Consider the following 19,379-nt stretch of genomic DNA (forward strand, 5'->3'; position numbering starts at 1 on the left):
GTGGGGTGGGGGTGTGTGTTTCCAATCCTTGGGTAATGTCACTGCCCATTGCCTAATCCCTCTTACCTGGACCTCCACCTGCAGCAGCACTCCACTGGCTTGGGCCAAATTCTCCTCAGAGACTCCTGTGGGCTGGGCCCGCCAGCTGCTAATTTCCCTGGGGCCTTCACTCATGTCCTCTGCTGGTCTGGTCCTGGGGCAGGCACAGCTGGACAGCCACGCCACGGCCAGCACCATATGTGGGGGGCTCTGCATCATCCCAACGATCAGAGAGGCAGCATTCTCCCTTTCATTCCCCCTGCACACACCGGGGAGCCCCCAGGGCTTTCGGGGATTCACCAACATCCAATTTTTCTTTGTACATAGCCATGCTGGGGGTGGGGGCGGCCATTCCCCCAGTCTTAAAGGGCTACACATCCCCTCCCCTAGCCCCCAGGGTGAGGTGGGGCCCTCTTTTCTCACCTCTGGGTTGTTCCCTCCTCCTTCTTCCGTTTCCCCTTGCCCTGAATACTGGCGCCTCCGTTCATCTCTCCTCAGCCTTTGGCTCCCACAAACACTGGCGGAATGTGGGGAAGGGGTACCCCCGTCTACCTAGCCCAGCGCTGGTTTTCAACGCCATGCTCAGTGGCCCTGGAGCAGACTGTGACTTCCTCCTAAAAGAGCCAGCTTAAGCACCTGCCCCTCCCAGACCCTGCCCCTCCGCTCACCGTCTCCACAAAGCGCTCAGCTTTCTCCAGCCCCCCGAATTGGGGGGCTCCAGGCCCTTCCGCTTTTGTATGCCCCCCTCAACTTGCTCTCTCTTGGCCTGGACTCCAGGTATTTTGCCCCAACCCTGGGGCCTTGGCCTCTTATCTCAAATAAGCCATAGTGAGGAGAGGTCCTGAGGAGGTGAGGAAGTGGGCATGTCCTGCCAAATTCCCTGGATGCTCTGGAGCCGGACCTCGCCTTGAGTCTTCCTTCTCCCCCCCATACACACACACACACACACACACACACCTGCCCTTCCGATTGTGGGCAATGGGGGGATGGTGCAGAGACAGGAAGATAGTTCTGGACTGGAAGACCCTCCCCAGCTCTGCCTCCCTCCTTATCCCCCTAACCCAACACCAGACTCTCCCCCCGGTTCCTTGGTGGGGTCAGCCAGCCGAGCTGCCAGTGGGTATTTTTGGAATAAACAGATGTTTTCCTGACTCTAAGGCTCAAAGTCACTGCTGGGAGGGGACGGGTTTCCATGTGTGTGTTGACGGGTCACTGGGCATTCCCCAGGTGGCCAAGGTAAAGGGTGGGCATCCAAATGTCCTCACCGGTGGTCAGGGCTGCCTCCCTGCATACTCGGCAAGTGAGGAGTCGGGCATGGGGGCATGGAAGGTGTCTGCAGGTCCTCATTTCTTCCTAAGAAAGCCCCCTCCCTGAGCACTTTGGCACCTCCTTATATCTGAATCTTCTGGCTGAATATCAGTGGGGGGCTGTAACAGTTTTCTGGGGCTGCTGACACAGTGTACCGCACACGGGGCGGCTTAAGCACAGAGAAGTGTTGCCCGGTTCTGGAGGCTGGAGGTCCAAGATGGTGGTGTCACAGGGCTGATCCCTCTGGGCTGAAAATCTGTTCCCTGCCTTTCTTGCCTGCTTCTGGTGGCAGTGGCTGGCATTCATCATCTTTGTCTATATCTGTCTCTGTGCCTAAATTTCCATTGTTTTGTTTTGTTTTGTTTTGAATCCTCATCAGAGAACATTTTCATTGATTTTGAGAGAGAGAGAGAGAGGAATGTAAGAGAGAAACCTTGATCAGTTGCCTCTCCGACGTGTCCCTACCCGGGCCAAGGATCGAACCTGCAACCTAGTTATGTCCCCTGACTGGGGATCAAACCCGTGACCTTTCGGTGTATGGCATGATGCTCCCACCAACTGAGCTGTTTTATAGGGACACCAGTTATATGGGATTAGGGCCCACACCGATAACTTCATTTTAGGTCGACCATCTGCAAAGACCCTATTTCCAAACAAGGTCACATTCACAGGTTCTGCAGGTTCGGACTTGAACGTATTTTGGGGGACACAATTCAACCTGTAACAGGGCACAGTACGGTTGAGAACCAGTTTTTAGGATGATAACCAGGGCATTTCCCCACTCTCTCCTCCCACCCACTTCATTAGAGTATCTGCGTAGTGTTGCCCCCTCCCTACTCAGGAGGTGCCTGCCAGGCTTGGTTTCATGAACTTGAGAGCCCTCCCCTAGGGGCATCTAAGCATGTGTTGACAAACTGCAGACCTTCAACTGGCATCAAAGCCTTCCTCTGCACATCCGCCTGGGTGTAGCTTGTGTGTACAGTGCATATTGGTATTGATTTATCATTAAGAAAACCCCTTCCTCTCTAGTGTATTTAAGTGTTTGCTTCCCAAATAGATTTTACTCTGTATTTGCTTCCCAAATAGATTTTACTCTGTATTGGTCAGGGTTCTCCAGAGAACCAGAACCGAGAGAGAAAGAGAGAGAGGGAGAGGGAGAGGGGGAGGGGGAGAGAGAAAGAGAGAGAGAGAATTTAGATTTAATTTTTTTCCTAAAATATTTTATGTATTTATTTATTTATTTTGCATTTATCTTCAGATAGAGTGGAAGGAAGAGGGAGAGAAACATCGATGTGAGAGAAACACACCAAGTGGCTGCCACCCACACGACCCCAACTGGGACCGGGGACAAACTGCAACCGAGGTACATGCCCTTAGCCGGTACTGAACCTGGGACTCTCTGGTCAGCAGGCCGACGCTGTAACCGTTGAGCCAAACCAGCCAGGGCACCTAAAAAATATATATATATATTTTTAGATGGAGTGGGAGGGAGGGAGAAGAAGAAAGAGAGGGAGAGAAACATTGACGTGAAAGGGACACATCGAGTGGCTGCTTCCCGCACGACCAACCAGGGCCGGGGACAAACCGCAACTGAGGTACATGCCCTTAGCGGGAACCGAACCTGGGTCTCTCTGGACTGCAGGCTGACACTCTAACCGCTGAGCCAAACCGGCCAGGGCCTAAAATATTTTTAATTGATATTTTGAGATAGAGGAAGGGAGAGAGAAACACTGATTTGTTGCCCCACTTGTCTATGCATGCATTGGTTGCTTCTTGTATGTGCCCTGACCGGGAATCAAACCCTCAACCTTGGCATATTGGGACAATGCTCCAACCGAGCCACACTGGTCAGGGCTTTCTTACATCTTGATTCACATGTGTGCTACTTGAAGAAGGTCCACCCTGACCACCCATCTACAGTGTTCCCAGACCCCCCTGACCCTGCTCCAGTTTTTTTTTAATTTTTTTTTTTTTATCCTCACCCGAGGACATTTTTCCATTTTTTGTTCAGGTAGAGTGGGAGGGGGAGAGAGGAAGAGAGAGAAATAGCAATGTGAAAGGGACACATCGAGTGGCTGCCACCCACACGACCAACCAAGGCTGGGGACAAACTGCAACCGCGGTCCGTACCCTTAGCGGGAATCGAACCCGGGTCTCTCTGGACTGCAGGTCGATGCTCTAACCGCTGAGCCAAAGCAGCCAGGGCGACCATGCTCCAGTTGTCATAGTAATTTACATCTTCTGATATTCTCAAAGTCTCTCAGCCCCTCACCAGGACATCCCCAGGGTTACGCTGACCCGTCCTGAGTCCCGGGCAACCCGGGAAGATTATGCAAATAAGCAGAACCCTGCCAAGGGCCACCTGGCAGAACTGCACCCAGGTCCTGCTCTTCGGTCCTGTGACTGCCCTTCCAGGAGTTCCTCCTCCAGAAAAGTTCACAGCTTTGCCCAGAGACAAACGTTCGCGGCTGTTCCCCGCAGCGCCTGGCCTCGGACAGGAGGGGCGGACACACCGTCAGCGGGAGAATGCTGGAAAGCCTGGTGTGCTCCTACCGAGGAACACTGCTCAGCCCCATCCGCACACTGCCCGGGAAGGACATGTGGGGATGCGGACACATGAGGCTGTGTAACTGTCCAGGCGGTTCCGGGCGGTCCCGCCTTCCCTTCTGGCTCTTCAGTAACCGCGGGATGTTCCCTCCAAGCATGTGTTTCTTTGTAATTTGACACAGATGAGCAGGAGACACGAAGATTTAACTTCTGAAGCTAGAATTCCAGACCTGGCCGGTGTGGCTCAGTGGTTAGAGTGGCGGCCTGCGTGCGGAAGGCTCGCGGGTTCGATTCCAGCACCAGGCGTGTACCTGGATTGCAGGCTCATTCCTTGCTTGCAGGCAGGAGGTGACCGATGGATGTTTCTCTCACACTGCAGTCTCTCTCTCCCACTCTCTCCACAAACCAATGGAAATATCCCCGGGGTGAGGATGAACAAAAAATAGAATTCCAGCCAGTGGGACAATTTGGGTTTCACTGTTCTAAAGTAAGTTTCTGAGTCACCAACATTCAGCAAAAGGGCACCCTCTTCCCCTCCCCATCTCACCCCACCCCGGCAGATCGGTCTCCCAAACTGACTCAGAAGGGCCACCCCTAGGCCACCTCCTGAGTCGTTCTCGGAGATGCCCTTCTCTCCAGCCACCATGGCCGCCAACCTAGCCCAAGCCACAACCAACTCCCTCTGGATGTGCTGTTCGCACTCTGGGCCTCCAATCCAGTCCGCGTCCAGCAGCGCAGAGTTGGAGTCTCAGTGGGAGTAGCAATCCACCCACCTGCAGGTCACTGGCTCTACCCAGCTCAAGCTCCTCCCATTGGCCTTCGCCTTCAGAGCCTGGCCCTCTGTGCCTACCTCTTAGCTCAGAATATTCTTCCCTTACATCTCGCTCTCTTTCCCCACCGCTCTGTCCTCTTTTCAAATGCTCCCATCACAGCATTTAAAAAAATTCTTAAAAAAAAAAACAAAAAACCAACCAGCCCTGGCTGGTTTGGCTCAGCGGTTAGAGCGTTGGCCTGCGGTCTGGAGAGACCTGGGTTCGGTTCCTGCTAAGGGCATGTACCTCGGTTGCAGTCTGTCCCCGGCCCTGGTTGGTCGTGCGGGTGGTAGCCACTCGATGTGTCCCTTTCACGTCGATGTTTCTCTCTCTCTTTCTCTCTCTCTCTCCCTCCCACTCTACCCAAACAAAAAATGGAAAAATGTCCTCAGATGAGGATAAAACAAAAACAAAAAACAACCAGCCCTGGCCAGTTTGGCTTGGAGGTTAGAGCGTTGGCCTTCAGACCAAAGGGTCTCCGGTTCAATTCCCAGGTAAGGGCACCTAACCAGATTGCAGGTTTGATCCCTGGCCCCAGTGGGGGTCATGCGGGAGACAACCAATCAATGTGTCTCTCTCACATCAATGTTTCTCTCTCTCTCTCCCTCCTCCCTCCCTTCCACTCTATCTAAAAATCAATGGGAAAATATCCTTGTGTAAGAATTAACAAAAATAAATAAATACATAAAAAATAACAGCTTTGAGATATAATTCACATATCATATATACAACTCACCAATTTTAAAGTGTACAATTCAGTGGTTTTCAGTATATCCATAAAGTTGAGCAACCATCACCATAAGCAATCTTAGAACATTTTCATCAGCCTCACTCCCTCCCAAAATCTGTGCCCATTAGCTATCACCTCCCTATCCTTCATTTCCCCATTCCCCTGGCCCTAGGCATTCACTAACCTACTTTCTTTTCGTATGGATTTAACTATTCTGGACATTTCATATATATGGAATCATACAATATATGGCCCTTTGTGACTGGCTTTTCTTTTCTTTTTCTTTTATTTTTTATCCTCACCCAAGGACATTTTTACATTTATCTTCAGATAGAGTAGGAGGGAGAGAGGGAGAGAGAGAAAAACATTGATGTGTTGAGAGAGACACATCGAGTGGTGGCCACCCACACAACCCCAACTGGGGCCGGGGACAAACTGCAACCGAGGTACATGCCCTTAGTGGGAATCGAACCAGGAACTCTCTGGTCCGTGGGCCAACGTTCTAACCACTGAGCAAAACTGGCCAAGGTGCTTTTCTTTTCTTTAATATATATGTTTTTATTGATTTTTTTAGAGAGGAAGGAGAGGGAGAGATAGAAACAGGGATCAGCTGCCTCCTGCACGCCCCCTACTGGGGGTGGAGCCTGCAACCTGGGCATGTGCCCTGACAGGGAATCAAAACAGCGACCTCTTGGTGCATGGGACCACACTCAACCAACCGAGCCACGCTAGCCAGGCGTGACTGACTTCTTCCACTGAGTATCGTGATTTTGATGTCCATCCATTCTGTAGCGTGTCAGTGCTTCATCCCTCTTTCCTTTTTTAAAATTTTATTTATCTATTTTTGGTACGTGCCCCTAGTGGGAACTGAACCCTGGACTCTCTGGTCCACAGGCCAATGCTCCAAAGGCTGAGCCAAACCGGCCAGGGCCTCTTTCCTTTTTTTAAAAAATTGTTTTACTTATTGATTTTTAGAGAGAGAAGAAGGGATAGGATGAGACAGAAACATCAATGAGAGAGAACATCAATTGTCCGCCTCCTGCATGCCCCCCTCTGGGGATTGGGCCCACAACCTGGACATGTGCCCTGACCAGGAACTGAACTGGCAATCCCTTGGTGCAGGGGTGGACGCTCAACCACTGAGCCACACCGGCCGGGCTCTTCTTTCCTTTTTTTGCTTCATTCCTTTCTACAGCTATATAGTATTCTATTGCCTAGATGTGCCACGATTGGTCTATCCACTCATCAGCTGATGAACACTTTTGTTGTTTCCACCTTTTGGGTGTTGTGAATAGTGCTACTATAATCGTTTGTTATAACATGTTTGTGGACATACGTTTTCATTTCTCTGGGTTACATGCCTACCAGAATTGCTGGACCATATGGTAATTCTGTTTAACCATTTGAGGCACTGTCCAACTCTTCCAAACCAGGTGTGTGTGTGTGTGTGTGTGTGTGTGTGTGTATGCGAAAGAGTGAGCCCTGGCCGGTTTGGCTCAGCGGTTAGAGCGTCGGCCCGCGGACCAGAGAGACCCGGGTTCGGTTCCCGCTAAGGGCATGTACCTCGGTTGCAGTTTGTCCCCGGCCCTGGTTTGGGTGGCAACCACTCGATGTGTCTCTCCCACATCGATGTTTCTCTCTCTCTTCCCCTCTCTCTCCCTCCCGCTCTATCTGAAGATAAATGCAAAAAAAAAAAAAAGAAAGAGAGTGAGAGAAGAGAGGGAGAGGGGAAAAGAGGGGGAGAGAGGGGAGAGAGAGAGAGAGAGAGAGAGAGAGAGAAACACCAATATATTGTTCCACTTATTTATGCATTCAGTAGTTGATTTATGCATTCAGGGGTTGATTCTTGCATGTACCTTAACTGAGGATCCAACCCCCAACCTTGGCATATCTGGATGATGCTCTCACCAGCTGAGCTACCCAGCCAGGGCTTTACTACAGTTTTGATAATGCATTTCCCTGGTGGCTGGTAATGTTGAGCATCTTGTCCGGGGCTTATTGGCCATTTGTGTATCTTTGTTCATCGCCACCACCACCTCTTCTCAGGGTATTGCAACAGTCTCCTCCCTGGCCTCCCTGCCTCTGCTCTCAACACCACCCCCTTCATTCTCTTCTCCACCCAGCAGTCAGACCTGGGAAAACCTGAGTCAGACTAAAGTACTCTCTGCTTTAAAACAACTATGAGGTATCTCTTCACAGCTGTGAGAATGGCCGCCATCAACAAATCATTAAACAACAAGTGCTGGCGAGGGTGTGGAGAAAAGGGGACTCTAGTACACTGCTGGTGGGAATGCAGACTGGTGCAGCCGCTATGGAAAACACTATGGTGTTACCTCAAAAAATTAAAAATTGAACTGCCGTTTGACCCAGTGATCCCACTTCTAGGAATATACCCTAAGAAGCCTGAAACTCCAATCAGGAAGGATATATGTACTCCCACGTTCATAGCAGCACTATTTACAATAGCTAAGATCTGGAAACAGCTCAAGTGTCCATCAGTGGACAAATGGATAAAAAAGCTGTGTGACATACACAATGGAGTACTATGCAGCTGTAAGAAAGAAAGATCTCTTATCCTTTGAGATGACATGGAGGGACCTGGAGAGTATTATCCTAAGCAAAACAAGCCAAGCAGAGAAAGACAAATACCACATGATCTCACTTATTTCTGGAATATAATGAACTAAACAAACTGATGAACAAAATAGACCCAGAGTCATAGAAGGAGGGTACAGACTGACAATCCTCAGAGGGGCGGGGTAAACCACAGAACTTATGTGCATGTACGCATAACCAATGGACACAGACAACAAAGCTGGGGATGAGGTGGGGGGGTCAGTGGGGGTAAAAGGAGAAACATCTGTAACAAAAATAAATTAATAAAAAAAGAAGTACTCCTCTGCTCAAAGCTCTGCAGTGGTTGCCTGTTCCCTCAGAGGAAAGGCCTGACCGTGTCCTTGAAGGCCCTGCGCAATGCCCCCTCCCCACCCCGACCACACACATCTCTCTGACCTCATCTCCCCACGCCCTCCCCGTGCTCACTCTGTTCCAGCCACACCAGCCTCTTTGCAGTTCCTGGGATGTGCTTGGCCCTGGTTCCCAGTGTTCCCACGGCCTGGAATGCTTTTGCTCAGATAAGCACATAGCTCACTTCCTCTCTGCCTTCGAACCTGAGTTCAAGTGACACCTGCTTGGTGAGGCCTACCCTGGCCGCCCAGCTTAAAATTCACCAGCGCATCGCACAACCTGGCACCCCGAGCCCTGCCCTGGCTCGGCTTTTTTCTTTACCTACATCACTCATTTCCTTCTGACATACCATGGATTTTACTTGGATTTTATTTATTTGTGGCTGCCTTCCCCACACAGCAACTCCCTCAAAGGCAAAGATCTTTGTTCGCTGATGTATCCCCCCACCCAGAATAACCCCCTGCACATAGTAGGTGCTCAGTAAATGCTTGTTGAATCAATGAACACCTTTGATGTGTCAGGCACTCCACTAGGGCCGAGGACAGGGTTCCTGCTCTCCCGGGGCCGACCTAGTCAGGGGGACAGAGACAAGTAAGCAAGTGAGTACTTGCAAATTCTGATGGACCGTGAAGATCAAAGCGGGTGACATGGACAGAGCACTGAGGAATGGAAGATGCTGCTCTGTGAGGTGACATTTTAAGGTGCGCCTAGGCTATGAGGAGGATGAAGAGGCGGTAGAATTTCTAAGCTCTCCAGGTACAGGGGACTCATGTCTGAATGTCCTCAGGTGAGGCAGAGCTTGGCTTACACCAGGAACAGACACAAAGAAGGCCAAACAGCCCCAGGGAGAGTGTGCTGGTGGACCAGTTTGGGACTGATTAAAAATAAAGTGTTACAACGGGAACGGGCGGGAGCCAGCATGGCGGCCAAGCGCAAGACTAAGTTGTCCAAGAATTTGCTGCGCATCAAGTTTATGCAAAGGGGACTGGACTCGGAAACCAGGAAACAACTAGAAGAAAAGAAAATCATTAGTGAAGAGCACTGGTACTTGGATTTGCCAGAGCTTAAAGAGAGAGATTCATAATAGAGGAGCAGAGTTTTTTGTTATATGAAGATCTTCTCTATGGGAGAATGTCATTCAGAGGATTTAATCCTGAGGTTGAGATATTAATGCTTCAGATGCCCTGGCCGGTTTGGCTCAGTGGTTAGAGCAGCGGCCTGCGGTCCAGAGAGACCCGGGTTCGGTTCCCGCTAAGGGCATGTACCTCAGTTGCAGTTTGTCCCCGGCCCTGGTTGGGTCGTGCGGGTGGCAGCCACTCGATGTGTCCCTTTCACGTCGATGTTTCTCTCTCTCTCTCTCTCTTCCTCTCTCTCCCTCCCACTCTATCTGTGCAAAAAATGGGAAACAAATGTCCTCGGGTGAGGATTAAAAAAAAAAAGAGATATTAATGTTTCAGATGAATGCTAAGAACAAAGCAGAGTCAAAGATGAAACAGTGGAGCTGGATGTGTCAGATGAAGAAATGGCTAGAAGATATGAGACCTTGGTGGGGACAATTGGAAAAAAGTTTGCCAAAAAAAGAGATCATGCCAATTATGAAGAAGATGAAAATGGAGACATGAAACCAATTAAAGTAAAGAAGATGTTCCTGAAGCCCCAAGATTAAAAGGGATGCCTTAAGATACGGCCCAGGGATGCCTTGTGAGAGCTGACATATTTTGGGACTCGTTCCAACGGTTTCTCTATAGTTATTAATGGTATAATGTTTATTTGTAAAGAAATGTATAATTTTGGAAACATGCTGTTTTCAAAACAGATGTATGATGGATGTTATACGTGCTCTGCATGATGGTATTCATCCAAAGTGGATTTTTAGCCCTTGATCTTCAAATGTTCAAAGGTACATGGTTGCTTCCTAAATATTTTTTGGCCCCAGATTTTATTTTAATATATCACTCCAGTCACTGACCTTAAATTGACTCCTAAATTAATACCAGTGTTTAAATTGTCCTTATGTTTACATTTTACTTTAAATTATTAATCATGTCAAGCCAATTTATACATTTTGGAATCAAATATAAGAATTTATTATATGTAAACTCATCAAGAACAAACATACCTGCCTCTCTGGCTTAAAGTATTTGCATGCTGCCCTGGCCAGTTTGGCTCAGCGATTAGAGCTTTGGCCTGCGGTCTGGAGAGACCCGGGTTCGTTTGCCGCTAAGGGCATGTACCTCAGTTGCAGTTTGTCCCTGGCTCTGGTTGGGTTGTGCGGGTGGCAGCCACTCAATGTGTCCCTTTCATGTCGATGTTTCTCTCTCTCTCTCTCTCTCCCTTTCTCTCCCTCCCACTCTATCTGAACAAAAATAAATAAATAAATAAGAGATCTTTCTTTCTTAAAAAAATAAAAAAGCATTTGCATGCTATCAAGTCAGTCAGTTTGTGGAATTACAGTTTTGAGTTTAAAGCTTTTAATTCATTTTTTAAAATGTTCTGTAATAGACATGTTTTTATGTAAAAATAAATAAATAAATGAAAAATAAGGTGTTGGGCCCTGGCTGGTTTGGCTCAGCGGTTAGAGCGTCAGCCTGCAGTCCAGAGAGACCGGGGTTCGGTTCCCGGTAAGGGCACGTACCTTGGTTGCAGTTTGTCCCCAGCCCCAATTGGGTCATGTGGGAGGCAGCCACTCGATGTGTCCTTTTCAAGTCGATGTTTCTCTCTCACTCTCTCATTTCCTCTCTCTTCCTCCCACTCTATCTGAACAAAAAATGGAAAAATGTCCAGTGAGGATAAAAAACATAAATATATAAAAATAAAGTGTTGGGGGAGCTCTTAAGAGGTTTTTAGCAGGTGTGGGGCACACTGGGATTTCAGGGATGGTAAAGGGCAGCCTCCCTCAGGGTCTGTTTCTGTAAACAAAGTGTGACTGGACAGCTGCCCCCTTCTGTCTACATACCCTCTGCAGCAGCGGAGCCGGGTCAGAGACCGAAGGCCTGCAAAGTCAAAAACCTTCACTGAAAGGTTTGATGACCCGTTTTCGAGTGTTCCGCGTGTAGGTGATCCCCGTCCCTCACACCAGGTCCAACTTAACATCTATTTCTGTTTTCACCCAACCCCCATTGCCTCTGAGCCCCAGCACCCTGACTTGGGTGGCTGCAACCACCTCCTCATTGGCTTCTCTGCTCCTGCCCCCGGAAGTTGGATGGAGTCTCACTGTCAAGCTTCCGGGGCTCCCCAGTGCTTGGACATACTGCCCACCACAGCCCAGGCATGTGACCTCATTGCCGCTCCCCCTTCCCTCGCTGACCTCAGTGCCCTCCATCTGCCCCGCTCACCCTGACCCAGCCTCGCTGGCTTTGTCATGGCACCCCCAAACACACTGAGCACAATCCCCTCCCCGGGGCCCTTGCACCTGCTGGTACTTCTTCACGAAAAGCTTTTCCCATACTTTCCTGTAACTCAGATGGCCCTTCCTCAGAGAGGTCTTCCCTGCCCGGCCAAGGTCAGATAGCAGCACCCCCATCCCTGGACCTACTGCTCCTTCAGTCTTGCCGGCTGTGCCCCATGAAGATAAACACTTACACGCTTACTGCCTGGCTTCCCCACCAGGACATAAGCTCTGGGAGCACCAGGGTTTTGTCCCTTTGCGTCTCTGCCACATCCCCATGCGTCCTGCCTGCCACGTGGGTTTGGTCCCTGTGCGTCTCTGCCACATCCCCATGTGTCCAGCCTGCCACGTGGGTTTGGACCCTTTGCGTCTCTGCCACATCCCCATGCGCCCTGCCTGCCACGTGGGTTTGGTCCCTGTGCGTCTCTGCCACGTCCCCATGTGTCCAGCCTGCCACGTGGGTTTGGACCCTTTGCGTCTCTGCCGCATCCCCATGCGTCCAGCCTGCCACGTGGGTTTGGACCCTTTGCGTCTCTGCCGCATCCCCATGCGTCCAGCCTGCCACGTGGGTTTGGACCCTTTGCGTCTCTGCCGCATCCCCATGCGCCCTGCCTGCCACGTGGGTTTGGACCCTTTGCGTCTCTGCCGCATCCCCATGCGCCCTGCCTGCCACGTGGGTTTGGTCCCTTTGCGTCTCTGCCGCATCCCCATGCGCCCTGCCTGCCACGTGGGTTTGGTCCCTTTGCGTCTCTGCCACATCCCCATGTGTCCAGCCTGCCACGCGGGTTTGGTCCCTTTGCGTCTCTGCCACATCCCCATGCGCCCTGCCTGCCACGTGGGTTTGGTCCCTGTGCGTCTCTGCCACGTCCCCATGTGTCCAGCCTGCCACGTGGGTTTGGACCCTTTGCGTCTCTGCCACATCCCCATGCGTCCAGCCTGCCACGTGGGTTTGGACCCTTTGCGTCTCTGCCGCATCCCCATGCGCCCTGCCTGCCACGTGGGTTTGGTCCCTTTGCGTCTCTGCCGCATCCCCATGCGCCCTGCCTGCCACGTGGGTTTGGTCCCTTTGCGTCTCTGCCACATCCCCATGTGTCCAGCCTGCCACGCGGGTTTGGTCCCTTTGCGTCTCTGCCACATCCCCATGCGTCCAGCCTGTCACGTGGGTTTGGTCCCTGTGCGTCTCTGCCGCATCCCCATGCGCCCTGCCTGTCACGTGGGTTTGGTCCCCTTACGTCTCTGCCGCATCCCCATGCGCCCTGCCTGCCACGTGGGTTTGGTCCCCGTGCGTCTCTGCCACATCCCCATGCGTCCTGCCTGCCACGTGGGTTTGGTCCCCGTGCGTCTCTGCCACATCCCCATGCGCCCTGCCTGCCACGTGGGTTTGGTCCCCGTGCGTCTCTGCCACATCCCCATGCGCCCTGCCTGCCACGCGGGAGGCGCTCAGAAAACAGTAGGAAGGCAGGTGTCCAGAGGCGGGATCCCCAGAAACCAGAAAAGGCCGGGCACGTGGCAGGCAAGAGTGTGTGGTCACCACTAGCCATCAGCATCACCATGACCATGACCACCATCACCACCATCAGCATCACCACCACCACACGTCTGCCGTGGGATGTGGGGGCAGAGTTCAGCTTGACCACCGCCTCTGCCTGGCGTGGGCGCGGGGCGGCCGTCCCTTGCCCTGCTCTTCCCTCGGTGCCCTGGTCTGCCCAGTGGGCGGTCCGGTCCGGCCCGAGCCCGGCAGGCTGAGACGGAAGGGCCGGGCCGCCACCACTCCGGCGGTCACCATGGCTGCCGCTCTGCAGGCGGCCTTGGGCCTTCCTGCTCCTTGTCCGGACGCTGGTGGCCGGGGGTGTCCTCGGGACCCCGGACCCGACACAGCTGAGCTCGGAGGCCCTGCGTGGGCGCCGCGGCCGCAGGCTCGGGGGCGCCGGTGAGGCCGCTCCGCCCTGGGCCTTCACAGGTCCCCGTTCCCAGGCCGCTGCGGCCCGTTTGGTAGCTGAGGCCCGGAGGAGCGCGCCTGTCCCGGCTGCGGGGCGTCCGCCTCGCAGAAGGGGGAGGGGGGGCGAGTCACAGCGGAGGCCTGGAGCCGGAGGCCGCGCGCCGGTCGGGAGCGGCTGTGCCCTGACGCGGCCCGGGGACGCGTCCTCCTTCTTCCTCGGGCACCACGAGGGAGCCCAGCGCCCATTCCCCACGCGGGCAGACTGAGGCCCGGCGTCGTGACGCAGGCCTGGCTAGGGTCAGGGGTCACACAATGCACGGCCAGGCCTTCAAGGCCACACTGACTGGTCGCAGAGGCGACACGACACGGGACACAGGTCACAGGTCATTCGCAACACAAAATGGCGCCTCGAGGAAAAATGTAGATCGATCCCAGCGCCCACCCCCTCCGGGCTGAGGAGGAGGCGCGGGCGGCCCGCGCACAACTCATTTGCATATACAAAAAACGAACGAATTTCCTTGGCTGTGAGAGGCTCGGTCCGCACTAGGCAGGGCCCCCATTGGTTCCATTCCATTCCTTCCCGCCCCTTAGCTCCGCCTCTCCCTACAAGGATTGGCCCGTGCGAGTCTCGTGACGCTATCCCACGATTGCGCGTCTCTATTGGCCTGAGTACCGTCCATCAACCGTTTAAACCCCCCGGCGTCCCGCCTGCCCTCGCCCCGCCTGGGCACGCCGGCCGACCGTTAGTCGCGTGCGCGAGCTCCTGAACGTCAGGACCCGCGCGCGTACGCCGGGCTGGGGCGGTGTCTCATTCAAACGGACCAATCAGCGCTCGCGTCGCCTCTCGCGTTCTTTCCCCCCTCTTACTATCCCTTTTCACCTCCTCTCTATTCTGGGGCTCCCATTCCGATCCCCGCGTGTCCCTATTGGCCAGCCCGCCAGGCGCCCCCTCCCCAGCTTCCCCTGTTTCCGCTCGCAGCTCACAGAAAAGGGGCGAGCGCCTCGGACACCGAGGACCGTGCGCGCTGGCGTCACGGGTCGAATCGCGGCGCTCCGGGGCCGCGAGGGGGCGTTGCCTGTGGGCGGGTATAAAAGGGCGACGGTGCGCGCGCGGCCGGCTCAGTGCGGCCGGCACCCGGGGCGAGCGTACCTGCGGACGCAGTGCGCGGCGGTCGTTCGAGGCGGCTGGGAGCAGAGCGGAGCCGCCGGGGCCTCGCCAGGGCCGCAGCGGCAGCAGTTGGGCCCCCCGCCCCGGCCGGCGGCCCAGAGAACGCAGGAAGGGGGCCGGGGGGACCCGCCCCCGGCCGGCCGCAGTCATGGTGAGCGCCGCGGCCAGGCCCGGGAGGGCGGTGGGAGGCCCCCTGCAGGAGGAGGCGGGGTCTCCGGAGCTTTTCGCGGGCCGCTTAGGGGGTTGGAGGGCCCGCCTGGGTGTCCTGGGCTGGGGATGTGCCCACAGGCTTCCCAGTAGGCGGGGCAGGAGCCTGGGCGCCCGACAGGTTTCTTGGAGGGGGAGGCCCAGCGGAGCCCTGGGGCGATTTGGGGTGGGGGGGCTGTCGGGTCTTTGTGGGCCGCCTGTGGGTGTTCCGGGAGCAAGGACGCTCCGCCGCCATCTCCAGGCCCGAGCCGGAGTTTGCCGGGATTATTTTACCAAGACGAGGTGGGGAAGGGGACCAGGGTAGGCCTCGGCCTACCCGAGACCATTGGCGGCCCGTGCGGGGCTACTAGCGGGCTTTGGAGGCTCCTGGGGAAAGTGGAATCATCCGTAAGGCCCCTCCGAGACCTGCGGTCCTTTCTGGTGGGCTCTCGGCCAGGGACGGCCGCGTGCAGCCTCCTCGGTGGGGGTCTGCGAACCGGGGGGGTGGTTCACAGCCAGGGACTGCAGGGGCACCCCGGCTCTGCCGGTCACTCATCTCTTTCTCTTTCTGCCTAGAACTCCAACGTGGAGAACCTGCCCCCCCACATCATCCGCCTGGTGTACAAGGAGGTGACAACGCTGACCACAGACCCCCCTGATGGCATAAAGGTCTTTCCCAATGAAGAAGACCTCACTGACCTGCAGGTCACCATCGAGGGCCCTGGTGAGTGTGAGAGTGGAACAGAGAGAGGAGCCCATCCTAGATTCCTCATCTTTAGGACAAAAGTGGGAAGCCCCCTCATATTATACTTTGTTAACTGTTGGGGGCATGACGGGACAGGCACTCCTGTTACTCTCCCGGTGCTCAGTCTGCAGGGCAGGACACCACAGTTGACAACTAACTGTGATTACTGCTGTAATACTGCCTGTAGTGAGACAGTCCTGGTCGCCATGGGAGCGTTTGATGGGTACCTTACCTGGGGTTGGGACAAAGCTGTCCGACACTTTCCCTTGGACTTGAAGGGTCGATGGGAGTTCGGGGCTGGGGGGGGGGAGTGCCAGGCGGTGAGAGCAGCATCAGCAGTCTGGAGGGCTGGCTTGGCTGGGACCTGTCGCTGTTCTGCGGTCAGTGTCAGGGACACAGCACTGGGGAGTTAACAGAAACAACCAAGTGACTACACGTGATGGTTCCGCCGAGCAGTGATTTACCGCGTTGTTTTAGGTGCACTGTCTTTCCGCTATTAGTTCTCTTTTACACGGGAAGCCGAGGTGTTACAGGAGTGTGTGGTGAAGGGGACAGCCAGGAGTGGGGACAGTGGGGGGAGAGCAGGGAAGACTTCCTGAGTTGGTGACAGTTAAGGTCATTCCTGCTGCGCTGCATGAGGGGTTGGGGGCTGTAGGTGCTTAGTGGGAACAGAAAGAAGAAAAAGAACTGGTGAAGCTTTTAGGGGGCAGTTCTTTTAGGGCTTGTAGGCCTCTGCAGGGAGTGGGGAAAGGAAGTCGTTGGCTGGTTTAAAGCAGGTGTGACAGGTCCCTACAGAGCTCAGTGGGGGTAGGCGTGGTGGGGAATAGAAGCTGGAGGCCAGGCAACCACCGCTGGTACCAGGTGAGCGGTGAAGCATTTTTGCTGGACTGGGAGGATAGTGACAGTCAGCGGACCTGGGGGCTGGCTGTCCAGGCTGCTGGTGGGTCAGATGTGGGGACTGGGCCATGAGGAATGGCCATGGGTCTCAGTCGCACCTGCAGGTTTTTGACTGGGCCAGGTGGGTGAATGAACCATTGACTGAAGCCAGGCAAGACTTTGGAGATGGTAGAACTGTTCATTGTTGGCCCACAGGGCTTCCAAGTAGATGTTTTTCCAGGAAGACAAGTGTTTGCGCCTCTTGGGAAGGGAATGCAATCGGGGCCTTCACTTGGGAGAGCAGAGGTGTACAGGGTGGAGACTTGGAGGTCATACAAGTGCAGCCACAGTCGGGGCTGACTGAGGGGGTGCCCACAGCCCCCTGGGAACCTAGCCCAGTCCTGCTCTCCAGAACTCCCACTCTGATGGAGGAGGCAGCAGGGCACTTGTTCTGTAGCCAGAATGTGGAGACGGGACTTTGGGGTTGCGCTTGGTCCCTGAAAGTCCTGTGCTTCCTGACCTGGTCCCACCTCCCCACACTCTAGAGGGGACCCCTTATGCTGGAGGCCTGTTCCGCATGAAACTCCTGCTGGGGAAGGACTTTCCTGCCTCCCCGCCCAAGGGCTACTTCCTGACCAAGATCTTCCATCCGAATGTGGGCGCCAACGGTGAGATCTGCGTCAACGTGCTCAAGAGGGACTGGACGGCTGAGCTGGGCATCCGGCATGTGCTGCTGGTGAGTCCTGGGCTCCATGGTGATGTCCGAGCATTGTTTGTTTTTCAAAGTCATCCCTGAAGTAGTTGAGGGCTTCCACCTAACAACCCAGGTCTCTAGTTTTTCTGGGAAACTTGGGAGGAGTTGGCACTGCTAGGTGGGCCCAGCACCCTGAGTATGGTCGGTGGTACAGGTTGCTCAGTGCCTGGGGCACCTCTGCTGTGGAACAAGCGGTGGTGAGGGACTGGGACGCTTATTTTGCCTCAGGATGTGAAACTCCCAGTTCGAAAGCATACAGTTGGCTGGTTTTCCAGTAGTCGTGACCCTGTAGTTCTAGAGTGTTCTTTTAAACCACTGTTGGCGCCCTGGATTGCACTATGCTGAGGTCCCCACTGGCCACTTAAAGCATTTAGGTCCTACTGCCTCCCCGCCCCCTCAAAGCTTAAAAAGTGTTGTTGTTTTTTGAAATCTGAATTTCTAATGATCCCCTGGGGCAGGTGGTTGGGAGGACAGACAATTGGAGATTGGGGTTTCCTGGCAGGGGGTAAGGATTGAGCTCCAGGTAAACAGACCTCCCCCCTTTCCCTCCTCCCTAGAGTGTCAGTGGTGGTTGTCAGGGGACACCCACACTGGAGACAAGCTCACAGTACTTCCAAGTGTCCTGATGAATCCCAGGGGCCTTGGAGCTCCGCCTGTGTGAGGCTTAGCTGTGAGGGAGCCACAAGAACAGCCTCTGGTTATGGGGTGCAGTGGTCAGAATTAGGGTCAGTCCCGGGTCCCTGCTCATCATTAGTGATGTCTGCTGGACCAGACAGGTCATGTCATCTGCCCGAGGCCAGGCACGTTCTAGGGTGTGGTGGGTTGGTTTCCTTTTAGAATGAGGTGGAAGCAGGGCCCCTTTCCATCCTGGGGCCTTTCCCAGGTGTGGTCCTACCCAGCCAGTCTGTGGCTCCTCACTTGGGATTCCTGTTACAGCCAGTGACGGCCCTGGGTTTAGGAATCTTTCTCTGGTTTTGTGAAAGGAGCTTTGGAGTCCAGCAGGCCCAGGTGTGGGTCCTAAATTGTCCCCTTCATCTCCTGAGTGACCGTGGGGAAGTTCCTTCCCTCGATCACTAGTCATATAGGGTCAGACCCCTCTGATCCAGGGCTCTCTCCCCACAGACCATCAAGTGCCTGCTGATCCACCCCAACCCCGAGTCTGCCCTCAACGAGGAGGCCGGCCGCCTGCTCTTGGAGAACTACGAGGAATACGCGGCCCGCGCCCGCCTGCTCACGGAGATCCATGGGGGTGCTGGTGGGCCCAGCGGTGGGAGGCCTGAGGCCAGCCGGTCCCTGGCCAGTGCAGCCTCGGCCTCCTCCACTGACCCTGTGGCACCTGGGGGCCCAGGAGGGGCTGAGGGGCCTATGGCCAAGAAGCATGCAGGTGAGCGCAACAAGAAGCTGGCGGCCAAGAAGAAGACGGACAAGAAGCGGGCTCTGCGGCGGCTGTAGTGGGCTCTTCCCTCCCCACACCTGCCCGACCCTCAACTCTGTCTCTAAGTTATTTAAGTTATGGCTGGGGTGGGGGAGGGTGTGGGGCACTGGGACCTGGATTTGTTTTTCTAAATAAAGTTGGAAAAGCAAGCAACTGCTGTGCCTCTTAGTGCCTGAGGACCAGCCTGCCTGGAGCTGTGGGGGGTGGGGCTTGGAGCAGTTGGCACCCCACCCTCAAGTCCTCTGCACTGGGTCCCTCAGCTCAGCAGGACTCCTGAGTAAGCTCTGGGGCTGACTCTGTTTTGTGGCCCTGGGGGTAGTCACAGTCCCTCAAATCAGATTTCCCATCTAAAATGGGGTGAAGGGAAGGAGCTTGGGGCATGCCCAGCCAGGTGACAGATGCAAGGCACGTGCTGTTGACAACCAATTGATGTCTCTTTCCCTCCCACTCTCTAAAAAAATCAACAGGAAAAACATCCTTGGGTG

The 19,379-nt window shown here is 54.5% G+C and overlaps 1 protein-coding gene and 1 pseudogene across 1 annotated transcript; both read left to right on the forward strand.

Annotated features, from left to right (window-relative positions):
* Nucleotides 1-9,322: 9,322 nt before the first annotated feature.
* On the forward strand, nt 9,323-10,069 carry LOC118639523 (annotated as a pseudogene).
* A 4,823-nt stretch (nt 10,070-14,892) lies between these two features.
* On the forward strand, nt 14,893-19,043 carry UBE2S (ubiquitin conjugating enzyme E2 S). The gene is made up of 4 exons (XM_036274493.1): nt 14,893-15,049; nt 15,661-15,808; nt 17,251-17,441; nt 18,582-19,043. The coding sequence occupies exons 1-4, from the start codon at nt 15,047-15,049 to the stop codon at nt 18,909-18,911; spliced, it is 672 nt and encodes a 223-aa protein (XP_036130386.1). The 5' UTR covers nt 14,893-15,046; the 3' UTR covers nt 18,912-19,043.
* The last annotated feature ends 336 nt before the right edge of the window (nt 19,044-19,379 follow it).

This window comes from Molossus molossus, unplaced genomic scaffold, assembly GCF_014108415.1.
Source record: "Molossus molossus isolate mMolMol1 unplaced genomic scaffold, mMolMol1.p scaffold_m16_p_21, whole genome shotgun sequence".
NCBI classification, from domain to species: domain Eukaryota; kingdom Metazoa; phylum Chordata; class Mammalia; order Chiroptera; family Molossidae; genus Molossus; species Molossus molossus.